General features: G+C 37.7%; 1 protein-coding gene across 1 annotated transcript; it reads right to left on the minus strand.

Annotated features, from left to right (window-relative positions):
- Window positions 1-900: 900 nt before the first annotated feature.
- LOC104520257 (protein unc-79 homolog) lies at window positions 901-10,816 on the minus strand. Its single transcript, XM_010172435.1, has 4 exons — window positions 10,640-10,816; window positions 8,918-8,954; window positions 7,150-7,270; window positions 901-1,392 (listed from the first exon to the last, which is right to left on the minus strand). Exons 1-4 carry the CDS (start codon window positions 10,814-10,816, stop codon window positions 1,053-1,055), a joined length of 675 nt encoding a protein of 224 aa, XP_010170737.1. The 3' UTR covers window positions 901-1,052.
- Window positions 10,817-11,494: the final 678 nt, after the last annotated feature.

The raw sequence follows: 11,494 nt of genomic DNA on the forward strand, positions 1-11,494 counted from the left end.
TTCTATGATTCTATGATTCTATGATTTGTTCTTTACAGGTCTCCACTGGTCGTTAATTATCACCATGTTATCTATTTAGAAAAAGATTGTTTTGATAGTTAACTTCACCATTTCTAGAAACTGAAGTTAACTCAACAAGTCTATAACTTGCTAGGAGCACCCCTCTTGCAAGATCATACCATTTCCTAGTGCAGTAGTCCTTGATTCAAAACGTACTGCTGCCAACTCAAAAGGAATTCAGCATTTAACAGAAACAACTTTCCTCCTAAAGAATTTCAGCAGTGTACCAGATTGACAACAATCTCCCTGTACTGAACTATATAAGTAATACACCCTGATACCATGCTGAAAACTAGTATTTGGCTTATGTAACATATGGAGAACACTGGGCTCCTGAATCCCAGTATGGAAAGCCACAGATTAACATACCAGACATATGCAGAACTTGTGGGAAAGTAATATAAATACAACACAGTCACCAAAAAATCTTGTGATTAACTAATTGAAAACATAAGAAAATACAGCTTTTCTGTAAGTCAGACAGAGATATTGCTATCTTTTTACCCAGGAATGTTTAAAGCCATCTCAAATTACCATTCTCATGGTTCTTCTTCAATTAAATGTGTACTGTGTTCTATTTAGAGATGGACCTTCACCAAAACACTCAATCTGCATATTCGTCATAGGCCAGATTTACATCTGCAAGCAATCTGCTTTTTTAAGAGAACCATCCCAAAAAGACTGGTCTGAAGATACCCCAGCAGATTCAAATTCAAAATCTAGATTTTTTTTTAAGACCCATCTGTATAATTTTTGTTACATACTGTTGTATTTCAGTTACATATCACCAGCATATCACTAGAAATCAGGCAACCTCAGAATTCAAACCCAAATCCACAGTTAGCAAAAAACAACATCTTTTATTTAAGAAAGTCAAACCAAACACTTGGATAGAAATGCATCCCAGGAGATTTGAATTCCAGATCCAGGTCAGTTTAGGCCCATCTCTTCTACTGCATTTATGCATCATTCATGGATTCACAGCACTGAAGTTAAGCGTACTGGAAGGTTTCAAGGGCCAGCTTACCATGTTGACCATGTTGTAGCAAGGGAACTAGATCCAGCAGTGTCACCAGTGTCACGTAAAGTCCTTGATAGTCCAAAGATGGGTAGTCTGATAACTGAGCATCACGACTTTGCTGGCCACGTTCAGATGGAGCATCTCGCAGGACGCTGTAAAGGAGGGAGCGAGTAACAGTAGGGTTGATGGAACTGACCTGTGGTCTTAGAGATGGGGTGAGTGGGAATGGCACAGGAAAAAGACACATGGTCATGGGCACTGTCAAATTGGAGGCATCTTGATTCTCCTTCTTCCCTGTGCGGGACAAAATGCTGTTGGGGGGACAAAGAAAAAAAAGAGACAACAAAGACACAAAGAACAGCACATTACATTGAAATGACACTATAAAACAAATAATAAAACACCAGATACATCCCACATAAGATGCAATTGCTACCAAAACCAGTGTGTCTACAAATCTACCAACCATTCACTTTCATGCTTCAAGATAAGAGAATTAAAAATTGACATGTAGGAAAATTTCATTGCATCTCATGTGTTATCTGGTTCATAAGGAGCAAAAATATAAAAATGCATGTTTCAGTGCCCTACCCATGTTTTACAGTTAAAAAAAATTCTGAGAATTAAAAGTGCTTGCTATGGGAAAATAGCTGTGTCAAAATAGGCTGGTATTTTGCTCTGAGATTTTGAGGATTTTCAGAGATTTATTCCCCTCCCACCACCCCCCAATAATCAGCTGACTGAAAACATGCAAAATACAGGTGTGGCACTTGCAGAAACATGTTTTAGCAAAGAATAAACATGTGTGTTTGTTAAGATAGTCTTAAAAATCACATGTTTATTGCATTAAAATAATGTCTATGTATTTTATGATACTGTTTCATGACCACTCACTCAGTATCATTTGAGATAATGAAGTTTAAACAGGCACATGGATTTAGAAATAATATAATATTTCTAAAATGTTAACTAAACTACATTTGGAAAAGTTATAAAATAATATAGTAAATGGTCTTTAGCATATGTTTGTGAGCTAATGATAATGGTTGTTTATGTGTGTTTTTAATTTTGCCCATGTTTAGGGAGGAAACATTTTACTTTACAAATACAAACACTCCTCGGATAAATAGTTACCTTTAAAAAAAATCTAAGGGCTAAGCAAGCAAGACCAATTATGTAACTGCAGATCAGACAGTATGTTACCATACATTGCTGCTGTTACTTACGTTATTATTCAACAAAACTCACTATAAACTAAAGGAGAGATAATTTAAAAAAATAAATATGATTTAGTGGGAATCAAAATAGAGGCTACACGTCAACCAGCTTGTTATGTCGTTTTAAGAACGTTGTAAACATGGTTGTAAACATGTTACTCTAATTTATTTAAAAAATAAAACCCACTGTTTTAAATAGAAATGAACTGTCACTTAAGCAATGTTATATTTTAGTTATCAGGCAATTATAGGGTTAGTTCATAATTTCCATATGTGCCTATAAAACATTATACACTTTTAAAGTATATTAAACCACACAATTATTTTTTTTTAAGCACATTTTGCACCTCTCAGTGGTTGGGATTTCCAAAAGCAGTTGCTGTTGGTTTAACTCTGTTCCCAAAGTCAGTGTTAAAACTTATAAAAGACAAGTCAGTGGCATTAAAATTTCCACTGACTAATGAAAAACAGAGTTATAAGAAGAGGGAACACTTCTGGAAACCTCTGTCCTCTTTAACAGTACAGAAATTCCTACCATATAATCACCTTAGCACAGATATATCTTACCTCACAAGTCAATTCAACAATTTACACAGGTAAGCTAAACTCTTGCTAAGGTGCTTATAAGAGAAGGTGTCATTCATTTGCCATGTATACAGAACACTTCTACAATTACAGTTCTATGCCAAGTGGCTAATATACCATCACACTTGCAGTCAGAGACAACAGACATCATAGTCTGTTTTAAGAAACTACATAATTCTTTTTTCCTTTTTTATTGTGCTTTACATCTTTGGCAGATTATTTTGGTTTCTGTTACCCAATGTCCAGTATAAGAAACGTGGTGACTGTTGTGACAGTGTTTATGAAATTGTATCAGAAAATTGCCTAAAATCTAGTATGACTTTAAAAACAAATGATCAGAGTGCTGATTCCTTTTAGTTTGCTTGATGTTCATTTGCCATACTTTGCAGCTCATGTTTAGAGATAAAAAGGTACTAAATTATATTCCTGCCCTGTCTACCAACAGGTGATACCAATTACCCATCCCTTTACTTGCCAACACATCAATTCAAGTGCACTTATTTCCAGAAAGGATATTACTGTATTAATTAATCCTTGCTTTGGAAACTGTAAGGCAGTGACGGAGAGCTTGCACTATAGGCTTCCCTTCCTTTAACATGGATCTATGGCCCATCTATGGATGAGAGGCCAAAGCACACCACCTTGTATCTTGATCAGGGCATCTTTCTGTTCACTTCAGGAAAAGTAATGAGACTGTATCTAAATTCCAGCTGCAACCACGCCAAATTTAGAAAACAAACAAAAACTTTCAAACCCAGGCTTCTGCCTGGCCCAAGTGTTTTAAATCAATAAACAGAAGAGTCAAAAACTGAAAATCTAGGAAGCCCCCTAAGACCAAGATACAATGACTGCAGTTTGCTCCTGTTTCTGTTCAAACCAAGTAGTGAGGACTTGGAGTGTCTGCAGGTCTTAACTCCACACTGAACTTGCTCCATAACAAGTGACAAAGCTACCAGGGCTTGTTTCAAGATTTGTACATCTTTACTGCAAATCTACCCCAAAATTACTGCCTTCCCAGAAAGGTTTCTTAAAATGCCTACAAGAGAACTGCATCTTGCCAAGGCAGCAAAACCAGCTTGACCATTAATTAGCCACTGGGCATTTATAACTATTCCTTATGTAAAACATTTTACTTAGAAATACGTACGGAGAATTTTCTCCAAGAAAACATGAAAGAATGAGCTGTTCTGTAAGATGTTTATTAAGTCTTAGATCATTCCTCAAATGAGGGAGAAAACACTGAAAATGAGCAGGGCATGAAACAAATTCATGCTGTAATGTAAATGCTTTTGCCCAAAGAGGAAAATTAAGGAGGAACTAAATGAATCAATGTGCTATGCATCGTGTATGGTGATTTTATGTGATGTTTGTTCATCGAAATGAGGAACTTAATTTTTTCAGCCATTCCACTTCTGTTCCCCCCACCCCTGAGCCTGTGATTTATTGAGGCTATGTACAGAGCAAGGGAGCAAATTAATTCCATGTGTGATCCAACTATAGCTAGCAGAATGACTACCAGATATGAATGTGATCCAAAACAGTGGGCATGCCCCACTGAAAAGAACACAGTCAATGAATCCATAACATGGAAAGATAAAAAGTATAATAAACTGTAAAAGCTACACCTGTAAAACCCAATCATTATAGGGAATTTCTCTGACTAATCACTATTCCTCCTTCATTCCTTTGACTACATATGTTCATCAAGAAATGTTTATCCTAAAAAATTCAGCTGCAAAGAGAGTACACATCAAACTGGGAAGTATTTTTTAAAGTTATCCTAAAATAGTAGATGATCACAAGCAAACTATTGTGAAGACTAGATCCAAAATCTCCAGAAATCAACGGGTATTTTCGCTACCATTTGATCAGTATTCTCTTAGCAGCCCAAATTCATTGCATATGCTCTGTCCCAAGCTGCAAAGATTATTCTCCATCATGGGCTTCTATCATTGATGTTAAACCTTGCACAACGGATTGTCAGTGTAGGAGGCAGAAAGAAGACTCAGTATGCAAAATATTCAAAGAAATTTCTGAGCACACTCTTCAAAAAGGTTCTTAACCAGTCTGTTTAGTTTTAGGGTAAATCTTGCAGAGACCTGCACACACTGGGTGGGAGTTTCCTTCTTTCCATCTGCCACACTAAATACAGGGTGTGTTTTGTTTATCCAGCTCCTTTCTTAGTATCAGCAAGTGTATAAATTTATACTGGTTCAACCATATCACTCAGGCTTTGACTCACACTTCAAATTCCCTTGTTATGGGGATTTAGAATGTGGATTTGACCTAGCTTACTAGCAGAATCCAGTCCACTTAAATTTAGATACAAGTTCTGGCTCCAGTTTCTGGCATCCTTTTAGTTCTGAGGCTAATCAGCTCCCAGATCATGAAGAACAAAGCCATTTGTGTAGACCTGCGTATCAGGTATGAGTATCACTTCTGCCCCACAAGGTTCAGCATTATCAACAAGAGGATTTTGGTTCAGTCCCATTCTGAACATGGAATAAAGAAATTGAGTTTTCTGTTGTGCAATTGCTGCCTTGATTTCTTATCTGCTCTCATCATCAGTAAGTATAAAGCTTTTTCCCTAAGCCCAGAAACATCACTGCTCATGGAATGTGAAGAATTTGCCACACAGGACATCAGCTGTACTGCTGAGAAAGATGAAGGCAACAGGGTGGTATAAAGACACTTTCTTCAAGCAGCAGACTCTAAATTAATTCTGTCCCAATGGACTTCTGCCCAAAAAGAAATAGATCTCATTAGAGCACTTGGTAGTTACAGCCAAGAGAGAAAATGTTCAGAATCAAGTCCAACTTTCTTGATTTAACAGCTTAAAGGCCCACAACATTTAAGCAGAGGCTGGTTTGTCATATAGAACCTTACTTAAATGTGATTTAAGTGTGTGGTGCAAATAATCCATCAAAACAGCCTTATGTGGGAACAGAGCCACATTTCAGAAGCACCTTCAGTGATTCTTTGAACTTGTTTATTTGGTTTTTTTCCCCCACTGCTGCAATATAATGAGACAAAATTTAATTTATTAAGCTTAAAAAGAAGCCCTACTGGTTGCCATAAGTTACTTCAATAGTCTAAATTTCAGTGGTTAAACAATCTACTCTTGCAATTTTCAAAACAGGTTTTTAAATTTGCAATGAACAGGTGTTCCACTGATAATGAGTATTTCTGTCTATGTATCTTTCCTTCATGTAAACAAGATCAAGAATTTTGATACATCCCATGCACTTTCAATGAATGTTAGAATGAACTACTGTAATTCTTTCAAGATTAAATTCTTGCTTCTCAACTTGTATTCATCATAGGGGTATGTGTATAAATATATGAGTGAATTGTATTTTTTTAATGTTTCCTCATGAAATAAGGCAAATAAATAGCTGTCTTTTCAAACTGGCTTCTGACAGCAGGTACAATCTTTCCAGGTATAAATCAGGACACTATGCACAGAGATGCATCTTCAACTGCATTTTCTGGGATGTGAAAACTAGTGCCAGCCAAAATCCAGGCAGACCTCTTCATTGTCAAAAGCCATTTTAAAAACAATTTGAAATATGAATCCACTATGTAGCACTGTGGAATGTACATCATTCCTAACTAAGCTCCACAATTTTTCATGTCTTTGTGTCAGGACAAGAGGTAGCATTTCCTATTCAAAACGTATTCTGTAATCATACGGTATTTAGTACTATATGTTATTACTAAATATTGGACTAAATCAAAACCCCACTTCAGAACAATTCTGACTTGTTGCTGCCATGCAAATCCAGATCTGTATACAAACTTCATGTTCACTCGTATTATTATAAGGGACTGAACCAGAACCCAATCCTGACAGCCAGCTGAAGTATGGCACGGTAAGAACCTAGTTCTGCTCGTCTGGCGCATTGCTCTAGGTTCCTCAGGCACCAAGACTGTCAAGCAGGTCATGAGTACACAAATCTAAAGCTCTATAGGTCACAAACTCCTTTCTTCACAACTTTGTGCATTCAGTTAAATCTTAGGAAGGCCAAGCAAATGTGTAATCAACCAAGTTTATTTTAGAATCAGCCACTCAATAAGTAGCTCAACTGGGCAAATTGGGCAACAGCCACTGAAGAGATTAATTCATACCATTCCTTACTTAAATTATGCTCTGACTCTTTTTGGCTGAGCATTGACCCATTAAATCTTGCAACCAATTCAAAGTCAATCAATACCCCCTACAATTCTTTAGCCCTTTTTTCTTCAAGAGCATGTGTTAAAACTTACCTCAATAACGTCTGAGAAAAGTATTTCAGAGTATTTGCAATGTCAGTTCCAGAGGGTACAGGGTAAATGTTGTGGAGAACCCGGTTGTGGTATTCCTGAAGGTAACGGATTTTGGAAGCAACTACATAAAAAACAAAACAAATACAAAATTTTCATTTAGTTTTTTTCCAGACTGACAGAATCACATCTGTTCCTACCACTTCTGATTATTTTTTTTATCTAAGAACTAAACTGTAAAACATGGAAAAGTATCTACCATCCTTCTATTTTGACTGAATACATTGAACACTTCCGTGCCAAGGGGATGGCACAGAAATGAACGCCTGCATCTCTATTAGAGCAATTTGCTAGCAATTTTTTTTTTTTAAAAAAACATCAACCCTGCACCACTTCTGTGTCTCAAAGGATCTCAAGATTCATTTATAATGAATGAGTAATTGGATCACAGGAGGTTCATGTGAGACTGATAAATATTTTTACAGCCAAGGCAGAGACACAAGCCAAGACAGAGAGAGCTTGTGTGATTTACTTTAGGCCATACATTTACTTTATGTAATGAACTAAAGATATTAAAAGATCTGTGCTGTTTATCAAGTGTCTCAGGAAGTCTGATTAAGCAGCTGAGACAATTTCAAAGAGCAGTAGGAGCTCTACACCTTTACTGAAACCATTTTTTGTTTGTTTTGGAAACAACAGTGGATTTATTTTCTAATAAAGATCCTTCTTCATTATTGGAAAAAAGCAACTACCCACTATAGCTGCAACGCCTGACATTGTCTATGGGGCACTGGACAGTCTCATGCAGAGACACCTGAGCACGCTCTCAACTCTTTTTTGCTCTGCTCAGATTAATCAGCTCTGCTAAGAAAGAGAAAGTGCACAGGCTGTAGCAAAGGGCTGCACCAGCCAGACTGCTCAGCAGGTGCTCACAGCATCACTCTGTTCAGACACAGCCTCAACAGAAGCAGAGCTGGCTGGGAGCTCCTAATCATGTTAAAAGTGCACCAAGACCGTGTAATAGGCAGTTAAAATGGGAGATGCTTCTGAATGACTCCACCCCTTGAGCATATGGATTATGACAGTCTTTCACTACACCAAGATATGCCTTGTTCTCCTACAGAGCTCCTTCAGTGTGAGAAGATAAATCATGCTTCCTAATTGAGCAATTAGTCAATATTTTGTTATATTATCATTGTCAAATGGCATTTATTAAAGAATTAATACTATTAAGTCCTTCACTGAACAGAAGGGCACTAACTTCTCGAGAGATATCCCTAGGCCTCTCACTGCTGCTGCACCTGAACATTTCACCAGCATTCTGATTTCTTTCTGTATCATTAACAAGTTGAATGAGAAGAGATGACAATGTATCCATATTACAGAATGACTGAAGGACAGACACCAAGAACAAAGTGTCTGCAACCACTGCTGGAGGCTCGGCTTGAGATACTGAGAGCCATTTTGCCAGTATAGACAGCAGTATGTACTGGACTTTCACTTCCAGTAAACAAAAGTATCAATGAGTGCTCAGCCACACAACAAATGAGGTCTGACAATTTCAAGTCAGTTATCCATAAAATTAGGAACATTCAAATAATCAAGTGAAGAATAACATTTGTTTGAAGTGCATGACAAGAAACCTAGTCTTCAGCATTCAGCTATCCTCATCATGATTGTTCTTCCTCCTGCTTCCTGCTGTACTGACCATACTCTCCCAATTTCTGCAGCAAGTGAAGCTTCTACAGACAAATCTCCCTCACAATATTACCCTGCTTCATCAGAGGGAGAAAGCCCAGGGCTGGGGTCTATTGGAAAACAGGAATTAAAAATGCAGTTAGACACACTGTCATAATGCATATGCAAAAGTAATAAACTAAGAATGCATAAACAACTTTAATTATATTTCTTCACTTTTAAGTGTTTTACTTTACTTCATAAATTTATTTTAAGGTGACCTTAATGGATAATTTTAATCAGTCACTACTTCTTCCCATCCCTGAAACAACTGAAATCATAAGTTTTGTTAAGAGGACTTAGACTGCCTCTGAGCTAGAAGCAAAATCAGAACCTTTCAGGCCACCACACAGGCCTGTGGCACATGAACTGTGTTGTGCAGGTTACCCCTGTCTCTGTGAGACCAGTCATAATTAGCTTCCTACACACCCCCAAAACCACTGGGGTAGTAGCATTTGATCATGGTGTGTTTCACTCCAGATTATAGAAGCTTATTTTAGCAGTCCAAGACCTGTTTTCTGCTCCTTGTCCTACACCTCATTCTTTCTGACCACTCTCTCTCAGTTTCAGCCCAGATCTGCAGATCAGTTTAGCAGATTATTTAAAGATAGAGACTTTTTTTTTAACTGTCATGAAGACCACTATAAAAACTAATGTAGACTACATTAGATTAAGAAAGGAATTACTTCATAAATTTTGTGATGCTACTTTCTCTTGCCAGGGAAAAAAAAGAAGTATGAAGCCAGGCATATTTGCAAAGAAAACAGACCACATTTCACAGTTCCCAACAAAGAACAATTCACAGCAAGATGCACAATTTACTGTGGCTGCCATGGTTTGCTGTCAGATATCTGTAAGTGAATTGGATTAACAAAATGCCAAAGATGATGTCAGAATTCAGGTCTAGATGTATTTCAGAGACCTGTCTGCCTCTCTACAACCTCTTACTTCCAATAAAAGGTTTGGGATATCTAGAATCACTTTCTTGGTTTTTTAGCAAAGAAGGAAATCTATTTATTTCTATTGATTAGCACTGACACGCAATTCTATCAGGCAAAATAACAAAACAGAAAACTTATTTATAAAGCCTAAATATTAACATTAGCTTTAGGCTAAAGCTTTTAACCTCACCTCTCAGTTCTGTTTCCCAGAACATTGACAATTTCTGCATAGCCTCCCAGAACACAAAGAACCTTTCTGAAGGAAAGCCCCAGAGCAAAACTTTGCCAGCTTTCAAGATACAGGTGTATGTGAACGACCAAATTTTCTGAGTTTCTAAGCACTCAGAGACCCACAGAGCAACATAACTTTTTGAAGTGTTAAGTACTTAGCCAGTGTCATAGGGTCACCACATAAAACAAATTAAAAAAAAAAAAAGTTATTCCACAGTGCTTTGCAGAATATCTCTCTAGGATCTACACAGAACTAACTAAACGCCCTAGCCCCCTTGTAAGCATTGACTGAATCAAGAATGTAACCATTAGCAGTCTTTAAAGATGGTCTTGGTTGCTTCACCGTCCTGGAGAACAGAGTGGACATCCCCACAACATTACTTACCACAACGAAACACCAGTTACTGCCATTAAAGGTAAAAAAGAACTATTTTTCTTTGAATACAATAGAACACCTTAGGCATGCCATGATGAGTCAAAAGATGAAAGTCACTGTCAGTACTGCTGGTATGAGATACAAGATGCATGTGGCCACAAAAAAAGGAGGTTTCTTGAGATGATTTTCAAGATTGCTACCATTTTACCTGTTGTTCATACAACCTGCCAAAGAGCTGTGGGGTGGCCAGAGACTCCTGTTTAGACCAGCGCCTCTTTGCTCTTCTGCTCTGATCCGTCTCTTTCCTCATTCGTAGTGTGTTGCTGCTGTTCTTGGTAAATTGAGATTCATTATGACTTTTGACTCCTTCCCAAGACATTCTCATTCTTGCCTGTCAGTCAGTGAGGGCAGAAGCAACAGCAACAACAGCTGGAGTTTGAAGGCTTGCCTGATAGTGATGTATGCACATCAGTATAATCCTTGTCAGAGCCCATCACCATGTGTCAAAAATTTCAGGTAAGGGAATCTGGCAGTTATGTAGAGACAAAGACATTTGGTAATACCATAAGAACAAGTCAGGGGAGCTGCCTTGGTAAACAAAATATATTCAGTAGGTTAGAACGTATAGGATATGTCCATTAACCGAGTACTCTACCTGAAGCATCATGAAAACAAACGTTAGGAGGCAGAAAGACCTAAAACCTGGACCCCAAGTAAATCTTAAAATAGAGAGCAACAAGGACGTGTCAGGGCAAGATGCAGTGCCTTGAACAGTACAAGCAGATGAAAAGAAAAACAGCTAAGGAGAAAATATGAAAGAGATGCTCAAACAGAGCAGACCAAAAGCATCAGGAATGGAGGAACAGAGAAGGCAGAATAGAAAAGGAAGAAAATGCCAAAGGCAGTGTTAGGACACAAGGTGGCAGAAATTCTGCCACATGCCAGTGTGAAAGAAGCATAATTAACGTATAAGCATCACAAGAAAGAAGAAACAATTGCAGAACTCAGGTGGGGTGTGGGGAAGGCAGAAAGAACAGAGCAGTTCAGATCTGAACATTGCACA

Source organism: Antrostomus carolinensis, unplaced genomic scaffold (assembly GCF_000700745.2).
Source record: "Antrostomus carolinensis isolate BGI_N321 unplaced genomic scaffold, ASM70074v2 Scaffold55457, whole genome shotgun sequence".
Classification (NCBI taxonomy): domain Eukaryota; kingdom Metazoa; phylum Chordata; class Aves; order Caprimulgiformes; family Caprimulgidae; genus Antrostomus; species Antrostomus carolinensis.

What these genes read in the sequence shown, in the direction of transcription:
- LOC104520257 (XM_010172435.1), bottom strand. Translation starts at nt 10,816, where the DNA reads ATGAGAATGTCTTGGGAAGGAGTCAAAAGTCATAATGAATCTCAATTT. An exon ending in TCTCCCTCTGATGAAGCAGG is followed by an intron (nt 7,271 to 8,917) that starts GTAATATTGTGA and finishes TTTTTTATGTAG; the next exon opens with TTGCTTCCAAAATCCGTTAC. An exon ending in TTTTCTCAGACGTTATTGAG is followed by an intron (nt 1,393 to 7,149) that starts GTAAGTTTTAAC and finishes TCCCCCCAACAG; the next exon opens with CATTTTGTCCCGCACAGGGA.